Genomic DNA, 18,351 nt, shown 5'->3' with positions numbered 1-18,351 from the left:
TCCTCCTCAGTTGTTTGAACCCACTAGTGTTTGTAATAACAAAGAGAAACCCTTATTTGTGCCTAAAGTTAGACTCATACCTCTTTTCCGGTTGAGCTTCAGGTTTTGCACTTTTGAGTCGATGAACTGGCTCTGTGGTAGCTGCCGCAGATGCTGTACCCAAATGGCACTTCCATGTCCGATGGGCCCTCGAGCTGCCATGTACCACTGTGACAAAATCAAAGTGCTAGCATGAAATCAAGTTGGAAAGTAATTTCTTCTGAAGAGGTCCTCAGGGCTTAATTCTGGGCTTTAAAATTTAAAGAGGTGCAAAGGCAGAGGAGATTTTCCTAGCATTTCTCTACAGGCAGGTAAAAGCATTAAGGCTTCTTTTTAGAAGCCACACACACCTCACCCTGTCCTGGCTGCAGGTTTTGTGATGATCTCACCCAAGAACCGATATACATTCAGAATGTTACAGACACTAGAGATGATCCTTAGAGAAGAGGTAAGGACACCCCAGAAAGGTAAGGAGCTACTGATTTCAGGCCACTTAGCGCAGAATCTGGGCCAGTATCCTTCTCGCTGCAGATCTCACTTCAGCCTTCAAGTCCTCTGAGTAAAAGCATGGATGATGGGACCCCAGTATCGCCTTGGGCTTTGACAAGGGGGAGGGAGGGGACTCTGGGCCTCTTGTTACACAGAATCTGCTCTTGCTCTCTTCTCAATGAATCCTGCCCCAGGAGGTGCAGAGCTCCTCAGAGTCCACATTCCACATGACAGTGAAGCCTCTCAGGATCCAGGACTCAAGAATTCCCCACACCCCCAACCCTGCACTCAATTCCAGGGTCCACCCAGGCTTCTTCTCTGCTTCCCTCCTCCTGTGGGCAGATGTTGCCATCCCTGTAAGCAATTCTTGGCCTGCAGGGTTGCCAAGGAGTGGTAGGAAAGAGTTGGCAGTGGGAGAAGCAGGAAACCTGCGGATCCACCCACCCAAGGCTCCTCTCTGCAGGAGCTTGGAAGAGTTCAAGTTCATCCTTCCAGGTGGTTATGAAGGACTATTGGTTAATACTGGAGGCCAGAATATACTCCAAATTGTTGGCTTGCTACTCCATGTTTGATACACATGCCCTTGTATATACGATTGACCTGGCCCCCACAAGAGTAGGGTGTGGGCCAGGGGAAGTCACCTGAACCTGTTTCATTATAAGTCTAGAGAAGAACAACCACACCTGCTCTGACTTCTTCAAACCACCCAGCATGAGTACAAATCATAAGAAAATGCTATCTCCCGGCCACCTAGATTTCTTTCTCTCCAGATTGTACAGATTCACTAGGCATGGTAGTGCACACCTGTAATCTGAGCCCTCAGGAAGCTGAGGCAGGAGGATCTCTAGTTTGAGGCCCACCTAGATTACATAGACCTTGCTTCAAAACCAATAAACCAAAAACAGATTGTGCATATTCCCAGAAGAGTGAATTACATGAGCTTATGCCGAGTAAGCCTTACTAAATCAAAGTAGACGTTGAAAGATTGATGTAAAGAAGTTCAATTCCACTCAAATGAAATCTCAAACAACACACATCTGCTCGTTTCAGACAAGTTTAATTCTGAACTACATGATGAGATTTAACCAGGTATTCAATCATGCTGCAATGTCTCCAAGTCCCTGTACGAATGAGATTCCATCAGATTCGGGGGTGGGGGGAATAAGAAGAGAATTCTCACTGATAGTCATAAATAAGATTTCTTTCTGTGAACCTAAAAAAAGGAATGGGGAGAAAGCCGGGGGATAGAGACTAGATTCTCCATCCTAGGACATTAGGGTTTCCTAGTATAATTTGGGAACTAGTAGCTTTGCAAGCTTCATAACTATTGTCATGTCCTTGCCTACAAAATTCTCTTGTCTGTGGCTGATCAAATTCTGAGAGAGTTGAGCAATGGTGCTTATAAGGGATCCTTCCTACTGGGACTTATCCTGCTGGGACTCCTGGGCTTTTAGAGATATGGAAAGGCATGGGGAGGAGGGGAGAGGTGGCAAGAGGAGATAACAGAGGGGGTGTTTGTATGAAAATGTCACAGTGACACCCATACATGTGTATACATAATATATACTAGTAAAAAATAAATAGGGTCCTACAGAATCTTAGAAGAAGGGACTGTGGGTGGGGCTTCCCAGGCTTTGGTAGCCATTCTGGTTTTGTTTTTTGTTTTTATTTTATTGTTTTGTTTGTATGATACAGGCTCTCATATATCCTGGGAGGCTCTCAAACTCCTAGGTATTAGAATGATTTTGAACTTCTGATCCTCCTGCCTCCACCTCTCAAGTTCTAGGGTTACTGGCATGTGCCATCACCCCTGATTATGTGGTGCTAGGGACAGAACCCAGAGATTCATTAGGCATGCAAGCACTCTACCAAATGAGCTACATTCCCAGCCCTGTTCGGGGTTTGTTTTGAGACAGGGTACTATGTAGCCAAGGCTGGCCTTGAACTCCTGTTTCTCCTGTTTCCACATCCTGAGTGCTAGGATTAAAAGCATATGCCAAGACCCTGTCTCAAAAAGACCAAAAAAAAAAAAATCAAAAAATATACATTGAAAAAATTTGGACTCTGAGAGGTTAACACAGAAGCTCACAACTAGTCAAAGCACAGAGAATAAGCATCTATGAAGTGTTCAGCCACAAATGGGTCATCTATATCACACCTCCCCCAAGTCTCAGGGACCATCTTAGAAAAGGAAGTACAAAGACTGTAAGAGCCAGAGGCTGGGGCGGGGGGGCACAACACACGACACGACACAGGCATGACAACACACACACACACACCCCAGAGCTAGAGTGTAAACAGTGTCTTCTGGACAGGACTATGGCACTCATGAATCCACTGTGCTGTGGATGCCTACACAAGACCTGTACTAGATCAAGCCAGTCTACACTCTAGCATGAAGGGAAGAAGGGTCACTAGTCCCCACTCCCAGCTGAAGAGCTCTTGTCAGTTGACAGCTTCTAGGGGGAAGAATTTTTTTTATAAGGGTGCACCCCTGGTAGGGTGACCATGCTCCAGTGGATGACCCCACTGGGTGGCACAAATTGGACTTGGTGGGTTAAGAAAAAAAAAAAGAGGACAGGAAGTTGGGAGGGGGTGGGAGTGGACCTGGAAGGAGTTGGGGGTGAATGTGATCAAAATCCATTGTGCGCATGTACAAAATTCTCAGAATGAATAAAAACATATTTAAAAATATATTGGAGCCTGTAACACAGATAAAATTGAAATACAGTGCCATGCTTTATGAATCCTCCCACTTAGCTACTTATGACTTACACAGTAATATAATTTCGTTTCTCAGATTGCTCCATGACCTCCAATCTGGGGTCTGTCGGACTTTATTTGCCACTGGAAAGATTGGTGAAAGAAAAGATTAACTCCGTACTTCTTTCAGCCCATTAATGACACTGCTCCTGCCTCTTAAAGATAATGCCTTTTGTTCCCAGTGTGCTTAGTGAGCTGATCTTCATTGTACCTTGAGTTCTTAATATTCTCATAGCAAAGATACATGCAATAACATGCCAAGGTCCAGAGTACACTCTCTCCACTCCAAGTAGGTGCCAAATTGGCAGATTAGGAAATTCCTTTAAAATAGGTCAGGTTTGTGTCTAACCACTCTTCTGATGCATTAAACATGCATCCCGCTTGTGGCAGCCTTTTACGTCAATAACTGGACACTTTGAGAGTCTCGATGTACCCACTGTGTGCTAAGCACTGTCTCTGCTTCACCCATGTCCTACTTTTCATGGAAAACTTCTATCACTTTTCTTCATTTGCATTAAGTTGGGACGCTGGTTCAGTGTCCTTGCTCAATTCTGCCCCAACCAGCTGTAGCTGACCCAGCGTCCCATCAGTTCATCCAATGAGCACAATCTATGTCCACAGTGTGTACCAACTCCACGTGAGGTCTCATTTGTTTTGCAAATATCCCTAGAAAACTCTGGCTGCCCCAGGATGGGTCCTGCTGCCAGACGAGATGCCGATGGTCAGAACGGAGCAGCGGTGGGCATCCAATGACCTCCATCGGCAGAGAGGGAACTGCAAGGCAGATGCCGGGGTGGTGAGGACAATGATACCGGTGTTGCGGTTCTTTAGGTGACAGGTCCTGAACAGACCCTCCCTTCCTGTAATCCCCCGAGCAATCTTTACGGACACAATAACTAAAGTTCTGAAAAATTCAGCTACTGCTTGGAGCTCCAGAGCTGGCTGGAGTCTGCGGCCTCCCGGATTCCCAAGCGGCGCGACGTGCTCCTCCTAGTGCACAGGCCGAGGCGCCCCTCTCCTCCCATGGTCCCCACCCACGGCGACCGCCGCAACAACCTCACTTACGCCGCTCGCGGAGCAGGGCGCCTGCAGCTCGCAGGGCCGCAGCCATGTTGGTGCCGGCCGAAAGCATTTCCGGGACAACCAGGGATCTCCCGCGGCGGAACCTCCGGTACCGTCCCAGCTAGCACCGAGCCCGGAACGTTCCCCACCCGCACCCCAGGGCCTTATCACCGCGGCTCACCGAAGCAAGGCGCCACGCGCCTGCTCATTAGCCACCGGAGAGGGGAGGGGGCGGAACCCGACGGAGACCCGCCTTCTGGGAGGCGTGACCTGATGGTGGGCGTGGCCAAGAGGCCTGGGTGGCCGATAAAGCCCAGGCTGGAAGCTGGCCAGGAACAGATGGGGCCCCCAGCTCCCCAGTAACAGGTCACCGCACCCAAGTCCCGCTAGATTCGTTGCGCTGGACAGTCTTCCTGTTGAATTCCTTGCCAACTTGGTCGTGGCAAGAATGACAGCCACGATTTTCTAGGTTTCCATTACTGTGCCTTAGATTTGAGATTGCTGTTGCCTCTCTGCAACACAAGCGTGCACTGTTTTGTTTCTAGAATAGAAAAAGGGTTTTTGTTGTTGTTGTTTTTAATACTGTCATTATTCGGTTTCTTCGCAGCACCTCTATAGCAGAATTTGAGACAAAAAAAGTGGGCATGATATTGCTGATATTTCATGAGCATTAGAAAAAGTGGAAGTCAGGCTGGCAAGTGCAGACTGAGGGATTGACAATGGGCTGTGCAAAGACAAAAAGTAACAAGAACAATAGTATTTTCAAATACTCAGTTAGGAAGGAAGAAAGTAGAGTATGAGAGGAGTTATTGTACCTTGAGACTCATGTATGAAGTCCTGAAGTAGACTTGGGGGAAGAGAGGGAGGTAGGTAAGTTGGCTGAAAAAATGAGTCTGTCTCAACCTAACACCAGTTTTCTGTGGCTAAAATTTGCTCTTGGTTTAATTAATTTGTCTTTCCTGTGCTTATAAGCCCAGAATAAAATGTAAAATGGATTGTAATTCATATTACCTACAGGATCTTCAAATTCAAACATGATGTTCCCTAAAATGAGAGTAAAATTTGCTCCGAGTATCAAATTGCCTCCAATAAGTGTATCCCCCTCCCCCAAGTGCTGGGATTGAACCCCAAGCCTCACATATGCTAGGCAAGTGTTCTACCACTGTGCTATATCCTCAGCCCTCTCCATTTCATTTTGAGACACACACAGTCTTGCTAAGTTGCCCAGGCCTCACCTCCCTAGTAGCTGGAACGCAGGGCCTGAGCCACCAATCCAAGCCATTTTCCCAATTCTTGACTCTCATAACCAAAATATTAATTTGAGGTTGCTCTCTAGATAAAAAGATGATCTTTATGGATAAAAAAGTATTACCCATCTAAAGCTGGGACCTATTTTTTCTAAATAAATTACTATAAAGAGGCTCTACTCTACATTCAAAAATGTGGTGGTAGAAAAGTATAGACAAGGCCACAGAATTGGGAAAACCCGGGGGTTACAAAGTCTTTCCTGTCCCCTCTGGGAGGCCATCCTGACTGAGTGCCTGCTAAGTGGAGATAACATGGGATTCTGACTCCTCCCAGGGACATGCTAAAGATTAGTGATGAGGCAAAATGTGGCCAACTCTCACAAAATCAGCTGCTACAACAGGTTAAACTTGTGTATGACTAGAAAAGAGAAAGGAACTAGCAAAATGCTTTATCACTAATACCACTTCAAAAATGAATAAACATATTTCATTCATTTTATTTACATTTATTTTCTGACTTTAAAAAATTCTTTGTGGGAGCTGGAGAGATGGCTCAGTGGTTAAGAGCACTGACTGCTCTTACAGAGGACCCAGGTTCCATTCCCAGTACCCACATGGCAGCTACGAACCATCCTTAACTCCAGTTCCTGGGGAATCCAAAGCCCTCTTCTGACCTCCGCAGCATTGCATGACACAGTGCACTCACATACATGCAGGCAATACAATCATAACAATAATAAAAATTCTTTGTGTATAAAACTTCTTGATGCACATATTATGGATTCATAGGTTATAACTGAAAGGAAAACTTGGGCAAGATGGCTCAGCAGGTACCAGGGTTTTCTGTGCAAGCCTGACAATCTGAGTTCAATTCCTGAAACCCATAGTGGAAGGAGAGAACCACCTACACACACATCACACAATAAAAACAAAAAGAAAGTAACACTTCACTTTTGTTCTAACCCCGAGGTACCACGGAAGTCCCCGTAGGCCTTGAACTTGCCATCCTTCTGCCTCAGCCTCCCCAAGAGCTGGGACTGCGGGCCTGAGCCACCAACCGGGTCAAGCCATTTTGCTTGTTTGTTTGTTTTCTCTTGAGACAGTGTCTCCCGGTAGCCCCAGCTGTCCTGGAACTCGCTATGTAGACCAGACTAGCCTTGAACTCACAGAGATCCAGTTCTGCCTGCCTCTGCCTCCCCAGTACTGGGATTAAAGGTGTGAACCACCACACCTTGGCTCATTTTATTCATTCTTGACTCATAAACAAACTGATACTAGTTTGAGGTTGTCTTCACATCAAATACAACAACTATCCAATCAGTAACTTTTATTCTTATGTAATGAAAGCAGATAAAATATACTTTATATCAATCCTATTCAAAACTGATAGAAACATGGGGTTGTTTTGTTTGCTTAACCCAGGAATCGTGAATTCTGAATGCAGATTTACAGAAAACCAGAAAAGCCCTTGAAAGGCTAAATAAACTTGTAGAAATATATGAGATTTACATGTATTTGTGTATACATATGTTTCCCTTCTCCCCTAGCTTATACATCTTTAATAAAATTATACACCAATTCCACTAGCAAACAGAAGGCTGAGAAGACAGCCTCTGTGCTGACTGAGATAAGCTGCTGCACCCAGCACCCTCCCATCCCCTCTCCCCACAACCCTCTCCCCACTCCTCTCTCCCCACCCCTCTCTTCCCACCCTCCCTGCCACCGGGGAGGTTTGTCTGAGCATGGGCAACTTAATTAGTGAATAAAGCGCTTGCCTGTCACAGACAATCCTCCTAGTTCAACCTGTGGTTCTAAATAAAATGAATTTGGTGTTTTCAGCTCAGTAGTTGGGGGGGTCCCCTAATTCATTATTTTCCATGATTGGCACCTTTGGGCTATACAAACTAAATTTAGATTACTCAACTCTGTCTCCTTAATCAGAAAAATAGGGGAAGGGATTTGGTGATCCATGTGACAAATGGTAAGCTATAAGGATCCCTCAGAAAAGTCTGATCAATTGTCCCAATTGTTTTACAACACAGGCCAAAAAGTTTAAACTAAAACATTGCATGTTTTGACTAGCCCTGCTTAACCACAGGGGTCTTGAGCCCACTAATGCACAAACTGAGTGTGAGCAAAGTGGAGGGTGCAAAGGTAACCTAGAGGACAGAATTGTGAACAAGCGTATTCTCGAGCTCATTCACTTACCAAACAAGCACCAATGAAGACACAGCTGTAGAGCCCATCGGATAGTCTGTAGGTTAGTCAGGCAACTGTCTATGGAAAAGACAAAAGACACACAACATAATGTCAGGTATGACTGAGGGTCATGAAGGAAAACAAGGCAAAAGAATGCAGAGGCCAGAACCACTACTTTCAGTCATGTAACCAGATGTGAACTCTGCAAAAGTGGTATCTGAACAAGGACTTGGGGAGGTTGTCTGGGGAAGGGCTTTATGAGTAGATGGACCAGCACAGGTGGGGACACATTTGATTGTTGGCATTAGTTTCCCAGTGTCACTGTAACAAAGTACCAAAAATTGGGTTCAAAAATTTGCTGTTTTCCCAACTCTGAAATTTAGAAACCCCACATTAAGGTGTCAAAAGGGCCACACACCCTCCGAAACCTATAGGGGAGAAGCCATCCTGGTCACGTCCTACCTTCTGGAAACTTCCTATTGGAAAAGGCCTTTCTCAGACTCATCTTGAGTACATTTGTAAAGATCCCATTTCCAAGTAAGTTTATACATGCAGGAACTAAGGGTTAGGAGGTTGTGCTGGACAGCTTCAGTTGTTAACTTGACACACCTGGGTAGAGGGAACCTCAATTGAGGAATTTCCTCCATTGGATTGTCCTGTGGCCATACCTGTGAAGAAGCATTCTCTCAATTGTTAAGTCATGTGGGAGGGCCCAGCCCACTGCGGGTGGTACCACCCCTGGCCAGGTGGTCCAGTGTTGTCTAAGAAAGAAAGCTGAGCACAGGCCAGAGAAGCAAGTCAGTAAGCAGAGTTCTTCATCGTCTGTGCTTCAGCACCTGCCTTCAGGTTCCTGCCTTGACTTTCCTCTATCAATTGACAGTGCTGTAAGCCAAATTAACCGTTTCCTCCCCAAGTTGGTTTGATCAGTGTTTTATCACAGCAATTGAAAACAAACTAGGACAAAAATTGGTACCAGAGAGTGGGCTATTGCTGTGATGGACCTGACCATGTATGTATGTCTAGGAGGACTGCAGAAGTTCTTGGAGCTTTGGACTGGAAGAGTGCTTGGAGTTCAGTGATCTGTAGGAACTTGGAAGATAATGCTGAAAGAGGTGTAGATGATGGAGACCTGGCTTGTGAAACTTCAAAGAGAAATAAAGACTTTACCAGGGCTGTTTGTGTGATGTATTTTGAATTAAGAACTTATGGGAATGAAACCTTTTATGTTTTACTGGGATAATCAATGCAAGTCAGCTGAGGCTGGAAAATCAGCTGTAACAAGAGACCAGCATCACTGAAGTGAAATCTTCTGTGAAGTATTTCCTCAGGGTTAGCACACAAGCAGCTGTGGTCCAGAGAGGGCCCAAGGCTCCAACTCACGCTGAAAGCAGGACTTGATAATGTTTAAGAATCTCCTATATGGTACTGGTTTTATAAAGCATGGAGTCATGGAGAGCAGCTGAGGCTTGACACTCTGAGAGGCCATGAAAGGTCATTAGTGAAGGTGCAGACTGGTATACTGGAGTCCCCAGCACAATGAAGATACCAGGACCATGAAGGGCAGCAGCAGGTGGAGTGGAGCCAGCCTAAACCTATGAGACAAGCTGTTGTGTTTGGATGGCAGAGCCAGAAGTGGAGCTGCCCAAGCCCTTTGGAGCCCAGAAGATTGTAAGTGAATCTCAGATGTCCAAAATTTCCTCCATTGGATTCGTCCTGTGGGCATGTTTGTGGGGCATTTTCTCAATTGTTAAGTGTGATATAGGAAGGTCCAGCCACCATGGGCCGTGCCACCCCAGGCAGGTAGTTCTGGGTTGTATAAGAAAGCAGGCTGAGCACAGGTCAGGGGAGCAAGTCAGTAAGCAGTGTTCATCTGTGGTCTGTGCTTTAGCTCCTGCCTCCAGATTCCTGCCTCCAGGCTGAGTTCCTGTCTTGCCTTCCTTCTCTTGGTGATGGACCATAAGCTGTAAGCCTTTAAATAAACCTTTTCCTCCCTAATCTGGTTTGGTCAGTGTTATCACAGCATAGAAAATAACTAATACAGACATTAACATCTTTTAGGGGACACAAAGGAACTTCAAGGAGGTCAGGTCCCCAGAGCAGAGTGAATAGGTTGGGGGTGGGGTGAATTCAAGACTCACTGAGGTCAGCAGGCAATCTCTGGTATGACCTTCTGAGTGGTCTCCCTGTACCACTGTTAATAGATACATACTTGGGTTTCCTAAAGGTCCCTTTTTTCTGTAACATGGACAAAACAGGAACTCCTGTACCAACATGAAGACACAGACTTCATAACTAAACACATTATTTTCTCCCATGAGTGGTTTTGTCCCAATTTCCCTATCTGTGGAGTGGAGAGGTCCCTACTGAGCCTGTCTGGTTTCCTCCTGCCAATACAGAGGGGTCTCATTAGTCTTGTATTATTTTCTTGGCTTCACAATCCTGCTCTTTGCAAGAATGTAAATTCATAATTTAGAGTCCCCTCCTCCCCCCCCCGGGGCTTTGGACACCATAAGCTTCATCGTTCTATGGGCTACCAGGCCAGTTTCCTGATTTCTCTACAGAAGAGCCAGGTCCCTGGGCCCCCTTCAAGTGTCGTTCTGGCCCTGGCCCCACCATCCTGTTTTTAGATGGACATCGTAGGAGTTCCACTGCTCACTTCACTTGTGAACGCTCATGGAGCTGTATGCTTATGATTTATGCCCTGTTCTGTCTGAATGCTATGCTTTAGGGACTCTCAGTGCTTTCACTGAGCTTAATTTTCCCCTTCGTTCCTATCCTTACCTAGCAGCTCTGCTCTGCTATCATCCCCACCTCCTCTCTCCAATTCTAATTCCCTGTTCTTTACATATTCAGCTAGGATTTAAAGTATTGTATTTATCCAGTATATATATTTACAGTGGGGCATCAAGGGGTGAGCAGAACTTTAACTGACTTTAGGCTGAATGCATCTCACTAAGATGATACTAGAATTTATAAGAACTGCCAGATGTGATGGTTTATGCCTCTAATCTCTCAGCACTTTGTGAGGCTGAGGCAGATGGATTTCTTTGAACTGGAGGCTAGCCTGGACTCCAGTCTAACTTAAGTTACATAGGGAGACCCTGTCTCAATACACAAGGAAACCACAAAAATGATTTTATAAGAAGGGAAGACTGGACCGCCCTGTGGTGAACCTCTCTGGAAATGCCTGTTTCTCTGAGCACAAGCCCTAGGTAATCATTGGTGTGTTTGTTCAAAACTAACAGTCCGAGCTTCATTTCCTCAAAATTTCACATCCTCTTTTAATGCCTTGACACCAAAAGAACCATAATAAAGATGGTTACAAGATTTACCAGGTATTATGACCCTCGTGTGATTACACACACAAAAACAATGGACTATCAACATTAGGTTTTGCAACATCCTGTTCTGACTACTGGAGAAACATCTAGCAGCCTGCAATCACTAATCACTTCTGAACCTAAACTCCCTTCTTTGTTTCTTGCTTAAAGATGAAAGGAGCTTGAAACATGCTGACTTGGGGGGGGATCTTTCAGGACCCAAGGCTACTACTATTGCTTGCTGGCTTAACACCCCAAAAACTTGCCCTTGAATCACTGAACTTTGAGCAAGGGGATTCTTAACACTAACTCTAAGGAAAGCTGATAGAGACCTTGGCTCACACCCACATTTAGCCAGAAGGAAAAGGAATGACTGATGTTTCTATTAAGTGGCAGACACTGTCAATCATTATTTCCATTCACTATAACTATTCCCTAAGAGGTGGTTCTACCTTATTCTACAGAGGAGGAAAACAGATTTCTAGGGACCCCTGCCTTGCCTGAGGCCACTCAGCACATGGCTGAAGTGGTATTTGAACCCAAGTGTGTCTAGTTTCCATGTTGGGGCTTGTTCCATTCATTAAGAATGCATCCCAAAGAGAAAAAGGCAGAAGCGGAGGCCAGGGAGCACTTGTAGAATTCCCACCACTTACCCAGTCAATCCACATTGCCACTGTCACAGGTTTATCAGAGCTGCTGACCACAGCTGATATTTGGAGTCATGGCTGAACTGGGATGCGCCAAGGAAATTCCATTTTACAATCACAGCCCAAGAATAATGCCCATCAGATTCCCACGACCCAGTTAAATGCCACGTACAGTGTTTTAACAGTTTCATATTGACTGCTTTCTTTCCTTGTTTGCAGAAGTCTTCACTCCTTGCCAGCTTGTCCTTTCCAACAGCTTATAATTGAATACCCTTTCCTTTTTACCTATTCCATTCTGCTTTGTGTTCAAATACAGAGCAGTGATCTCTGGGAGAAGGAGCTTAGACACAGGTGTAGTTCTGCTTTTACCCAAACCCACTGAAATGACAACAGAGGTTTTGGTGGTGGTGGTGCTTTTTCTTTTTTTTTTTGAGACAGGGTCTCCCAGTAGCCCCAGCTGGCCTGGAACTCACTATGTAGACCAGGCTGTCTTTGAACTCACAGAGATCCACCTGCCTCTGCTGCCTGTGCTGGGATTAAAGGCGTGAGCCACCACGCCCTGCAGTTTTTGTTTTTCAAGCATAAGTCTTAAAGTCATGAGAAAAGGACACCCTAGCAGCAGAATTTTAAAACCTGAAGGGCAGATGAATAAATGCTTCATGTTCCACCAACCAAAGAAAACCAATCGTAAGCTAGTCATCCTAGGATAAGTAGGTTAAGAATCATCTATACTTAGAAATAAGAATCCCTGCTACCTTTGGAAGCAGGTACCTTTGGAAGTAGAGATGACAAAAACATGTTAAAATGAGGTGGATTGAAAATCTGGAAACAGCTACCTGTCAGATGCCCAGATTCCCACCCTACAGTGGGGCACAGCTCCCCTTACCCCATGGCCAACTGGAAGTTGGTTCCCAGAGAAGTTACAGAAGGCTAACTATCCCAGGTACTACTGAATGGGAACATGGTGAAACCTTCATAAGTTGATGGACTAACTATATGTACTTATTGAGGGTGCAAAAACTCAGCTAGTCCAAGAACGGCCTAAAAATACAGACATGGGAGGCAGAGGTTACTAACCAGCCTGGCAGCTCAGCTGAGTGAGGCTCACAGCTACCTAAAAGCTTAGAGCATGGTAGACATCAACTCTCTTGGTGCTTCAGATCAGCAGATAATCAGACATCTCCTAATACCTGAGGAAATCCTCTACAGGAAGGAAAAAAAGACAAACTAGTGAAAAGCCAATGTGGAGAAGTGCTGATGCCAAGAAGAAAACTTGGATTAGAAGCATTAAAGATGGGGCTGAAATATAGCTCAGCAGTTAAGAGCATTGACTACTATTGCAGAAGGCCTGGGTTCGAATCCCATCAACCACATGGTAGCTAACAACCATCGTAACTCCAGTTCCAGGGGATCCAACACCCTCTTCTGGCCTCCACAAGCACTACATGACACAGGTACACTTACACACATGCAGGTATAATATTCATACATATAAATTTTTCAGAAATAAAAAAAAATTAAAGATGGAATTTTCAGGGAAAAGAATAAGAATTAAAACACAGATAGGCTTGGTGGTGTGTATCTTTAATCCTAGCACTCAGAGGCAGAGAGAGGTGGAGCTCTGAGTTTGAGGCTAGCCAGGGCTACAATGAGACTTTGTCTCAAAAAAAAAAAAAAAACCACACATGTAAAAGCTGAGGCAGTGACACATCTGTAATACCAGTGCAGAGACAGGTATATCCTGGAAACTTGCTAGCCACCAATCTAGCTGGAACAGCCAGCTCCAGGTTCAGCTAGGGACCTGGTTTCAAAAAATAAGATGAAGAGCAACAGAGGAAGACACTTGACCTTGACCTCTAGCCTAAAAATAAAAAGGGCTGAGGTCACAGGTCAGCCAGCAAATTGCTAGCTTCACAAGCATAAGGACCTGAGTTTGATCCCTAGAACCTACATAAAAATGCTAGGCATGATGGCGCATGCTTACACTCTCAATGCTGAGCAGGCAAAGACAGGAGGGTCCTTAGGACTCGTTCTTCTAGTCTAATGGGTCAATGAGAGATCCTGTCTCAATGGTAAGCATTTCTCAGGATGAAACCCACGGTTGTTCTGACCTCCACATACACATGCCCATACATATACTACATTAAAAACAGTAAGTAAAAGGAAGTTGGGAAGAAAAGTTCTCATGTCTAAATAACAGTTGTAGAAAGAAAATATAGTAAGGAGACCCTTTATTAAACAATTTAATAAACTTTTCACAACTAAAGGGCCCACCAAACAGAGCCTGGTGGCAAAGGCCTGTAATTCAAGCTGAGGCATGAAGAACGCAAGCTCAAGTCCTGCCTAGGATGTAGAGTTAGTTCAACGGTAGCCAGGGAAACCTAGTGAGATGTGGACTGAACATAAAAAGTATAAAGAAGGGGCTGTGCATGGTGGCCCATGCCTTTACTCCCAGAGGCAGAGGCAGGCAGGCGGAGCACTGTGAGGCCAGACTGGTCTACATGGTGAGTTCCAAATAAGGTGGCAGATAAGGACTGATGCACGAGGTTGTCTTGTGACCTACAAATGAGAGTATGCGCGCACGCAGGCACGCACACACGCAGAGAGAGAGAGAGATTAAAACAAAAATCTTCAGTTCACCAACTCCCCATCAGGATGGATGGCTAATCCCAAGAATAATGAAATTTCAAAACAATGGGACCAGTTTCCCAAAAAGGCAGGCCACGTGAAAAAGACCAGGTCACCTGAAAAAGCAAAAGCCTTATAAATCCTTAGTAGCAACATCAGAGACTACAAGACTTCAGAGGGGAAATACTTTCTAACCCAAAATTCTGATGTGAGAAGTTCCCATGTATTTGCCTTTCACAAATCCTTTCTCAGGAAAATACTAGAAAATATACTCAAGCACAAATAGGAAGTAAACCAAGAAACAATTAAACGTAACATAGAGGAAACAGGAGGTCCATACAGAAGTAAGGCAAGGGAATACCCAGGACGTAGGAGTAAAATAAGACCCAAGGACACAGTTGTGCCCAAGACAGTGACTGGCTCTGATAAAAGCAGGTGGAGAGCCAGAAGAGACTTTGATGGAAAGATGTAACAGAAAGAGTACCTGTATGTCTGAAATGTCTTTTGGGACTGAATCAGTGATAAAGGAAAAGAAGACAGCTAATAAATGTAAGGAAAACAAAAAGTTATGCAGCAAAGGAAAAGTAATTATAGTTTACTGCACATCCAACTGAAATTACAATTTACTGAAGTTGAAAATATGGAGAAGTACACGTGAGTGGTACAGATGGGAAAGAAGCAGTCACCTTCCATAGAACAACAGGTAATGTCTAAACCTGGACAATGAGGTAACCCAAGCATGTGATTCTGCAACATGGATTCCGCACATTTCTAAATGAATAGAACTTTGAGCACCTCCATTTCTCTGAGCAGGTATGCTGCTGTTACATCTGAAACAAAAATTAATTTTCACTCTAAAACTGGTGTCTGACTCATGACTTACTTAGATTCTGATCAAATTTAATTCTATAGGGATGTTCTCTGCCCAACCAGCATACTAGTTAAGTCTGCAAAATAATCTTTTATCAAAAGAAACAAAGTCAGTAAACTGACAATTTCCAAATGCTATGAATTATAATATCTGAACATCATGGCCCCTTTTCCTAGGATTGAATAAAATACACTGACACTAAGACAGTCTAAAATAACCCAGCCTTTCTCCAATGTTTCCATTTCAACTACAGACATTAACAGAAACAGTTAAGGACTTAAGTATTTAGTAAGAAGGGAGCCTTAAAGCTCAGTTTAGGAGGGAGCCACTCAATGACTATCATCTTTACCCTACATCAGCCTCACTTGGGAACTTTCAAAAACCATCTTGGTCATCTTTGAAACTCAGATTCACCTGGTTTTGGATTAAACCCAGGTACTATTATTTACAGGGTCCTCAAGCTATTACAATATATAAACAAGGTTGTTCATGATGGAGTTCAACTTAAGACCATTTTTAGGGGTCTGGAGAGGTGGCTCAGTGGCTAACAGCACTGGCTGCTCTTGCAGAGGACCTGAGTTCACTTCCCAGCATGGACATGGTAGCTAACAACTGTCCCTTCAGTCTAGCTACAGGGGATCTGACATCCTCTTCTGACCTCCACGAACATTACAGGCACGGGTGTACTTACACACATGCAAGCAATTCACTCATACACATAAAATGATTGATAAATTTGTTTTCTCCCCCTATCTAGAAGCCTTTGAGAGGGAACTGACACTGATTCTAACCACTCTAACAGCTTTGAAAATACGTGAAAGCAGATCCTGAATCCACCACTCTAGAGCCCAGCCTTGGAAGACAAAAGAAAAATGAGGAGGAACCCAATAGATGGATGCTTTCGGAATCCCTCATCAAAAAATTCTAATGGACTTTGATTTGGATATTTAAAATTTACTCTGTCCTGACTTTTCCTGGTCCCCTGCCTAGAATGTGTAACACTAACTATGCTTACTTTTACTTCTCCTTCACATTTCCTCTCAGTCACCAGTCAAGGACTCTCTTTACTCATGTTGGGTAACCTCTTCAGAGGATGGTGTGATAAGAATAGGAGGTAGGAATTAGCTAGGTAGTTAGGGTAAAAAAGACCCAAAGAAAAGTAGCCAGTTTCTTGGCTAAAACTCAGATGTCCTTAGGCCTCTTAGCAACATACTCTGTTCCAAAGGCCAAAAATGTTGAAAGTGTTTGGGAGCTTGTATCTAATCCTTAAAAGATTTTAGGGGTACTTCTTCAGAGGGCGGAATGTTAGAGTAGCCAAAAGCCCCATAAAAATAAAGAAGAAAGAGTACATGAAGTTATCAGAAAAAAGTGATGGGGCGAGATGGGAGGAGTTAGGGGGAGGAAGTGGGCATGGATTTGATCAAAACACCTTATACACATGTATGAAATTCTCAATAAATTATGTAAAAAAAAAAACTTTCACAAATTACAGTATATATAGTTACTACACTTATCCTGGAAGAAAGAAATCTATACCTAAATAATAAAGGCTATTTTTATGGAAAAAAGTAATTTTATAACCAATTAAAAAAAATGTAAGAGATTATTATTTTGCAAGTTATTGCAAAAATTATTGTTTTTCAAGATGGACCATTTTTCTTAAGAGGCAGAGCTCTGAATTAGATACACTGGGAGAAGACTTAGGAAGATACTTTAGGCAGACACTTTAAAGATGCTTAGAGAGGAAGCAAAGTACTACATAGAAATCAGAAGCTCCACATTATCCAAATGTAGAAGTTACATGATCAGGGCCCTCACTTCCAACAAACAGCCTTTCAGAACCAGAAGCAAAGCTGCAGACCCTGGACCTTTGGTACATTTACCAGCCCCCCCCCCCCACACACACACAGCAAAACAACAACAAAACTAAACTCCCGGGTAATCAATGTAAATTAACTGTAGACTATGTCCTGTAGTTCTAGTATACAGCATCTACCAGGTTTATCTCTGCACCTCTAGGAATGACTGGAAGGACAAGTGGGATTGGAAAGGTAGGCTATAGGCTTCCAGTTAAAACTTGATGAGCTTTATAGATCCCCAACTGTACAATGTAAAAGTTGAAGTCCCCTTCTATCTTTGATATTTTATAAATCTAAGACAACCCTTCAACTCAAAATGGGTTGTATTCAGAGATTCCAACTTCAGTTCCAGTGTTCTATTTGCTTACCCTCTGGTCTGGTACCTACCTTCATTCTGCAAGTGACTGAAATGGGTTAAACAATGTCTTTCTTCTGTTATTAAAAGTGAGGCTTCGAAACCAGCATTTAACCACCTCTCAGGGGTTGGACTACACATTAGATTTATAGAAACCATGGGGGCAAAGACTATCAGTGAGGGATGTGAAATAAAGTTTTCTAAGAAGCTAAAAAAAAATAAAATTTTTTAAAAGAAGATATTTTTAGGAATTGCTACACAGCAAGGAGATGAACCAAGCAGAAAATTGAGTTGCTAGAGATGATTGAAGAACATTTAAAGAAAACTGATAGTAAGTCCAGAAGCTCTGTGGCTTATGAGGTTACATCCCTACCTGATGAAAATATCGTAAACGGAAAATATACTTAATACATTTACAGAATTTTAAAGTTTAGAACACCTAGCCAACAGTGGGGCAAAGTCCTTGAATATACGGCATATTTTATAATAAAGTATTCAACATCTGCAATTTGTTGAATACTAAAGATGAAGAGCAAAATGTTTCATAGGAGGTGCTTTCATCACTGTATGAAGATTGAATGATCTCAGTTGAGCACCATTTGTGATTTGAATGCTGGAGTGCCAGCCTCTCGTTTTCTAGATCTTCTGCAGAAGGACAAGTGAAGGGAGTTGTTCATGTGAATGTCAACAGGTTCAAAGAAGAAGAACCATGAGACAGGAGCCCAGCGAGGAGAGCTTCAGGAGGGCAGGAACACAACCAACCAAAGGTATCTGCAAGCTAGTCCTTGGAAGAGATGAGGGATGGCATTTGTGGTACTTGGAGTAGAGAACCACACAGTGAGAAGAATAAGGCACCCAAAATGAGGTTTGCA

General features: G+C 43.8%; 1 protein-coding gene across 4 annotated transcripts in view; it reads right to left on the bottom strand.

Annotated features, from left to right (window-relative positions):
• Positions 1 to 4,590, bottom strand: part of Fech (ferrochelatase) — a 34,777-nt gene extending 30,187 nt beyond the window's left edge. For 2 of the 4 annotated variants that reach the window (XM_008855371.3, XM_008855373.3), the window contains exons 1-2: positions 4,357 to 4,590; positions 81 to 207 (exon numbers count right to left, since the gene is read on the bottom strand). In XM_008855371.3, the coding sequence (XP_008853593.1) occupies positions 81 to 207; positions 4,357 to 4,423 (194 nt within the window). In that variant the 5' untranslated portion in view covers positions 4,424 to 4,590. Of the gene's footprint in view, positions 1 to 80; positions 208 to 3,303; positions 4,066 to 4,356 lie in introns of all 4 variants that reach the window. The other 2 variants (XM_029557314.1, XM_008855370.3) reach the window with 2 other exon arrangements.
• Positions 4,591 to 18,351: the final 13,761 nt, after the last annotated feature.

The sequence above is a fragment of the Nannospalax galili genome, unplaced genomic scaffold (genome assembly GCF_000622305.1).
Source record: "Nannospalax galili isolate Female #2095 unplaced genomic scaffold, S.galili_v1.0 scaffold567, whole genome shotgun sequence".
NCBI classification, from domain to species: domain Eukaryota; kingdom Metazoa; phylum Chordata; class Mammalia; order Rodentia; family Spalacidae; genus Nannospalax; species Nannospalax galili.
This window is presented reverse-complemented; position numbering and strand designations above follow the sequence as displayed.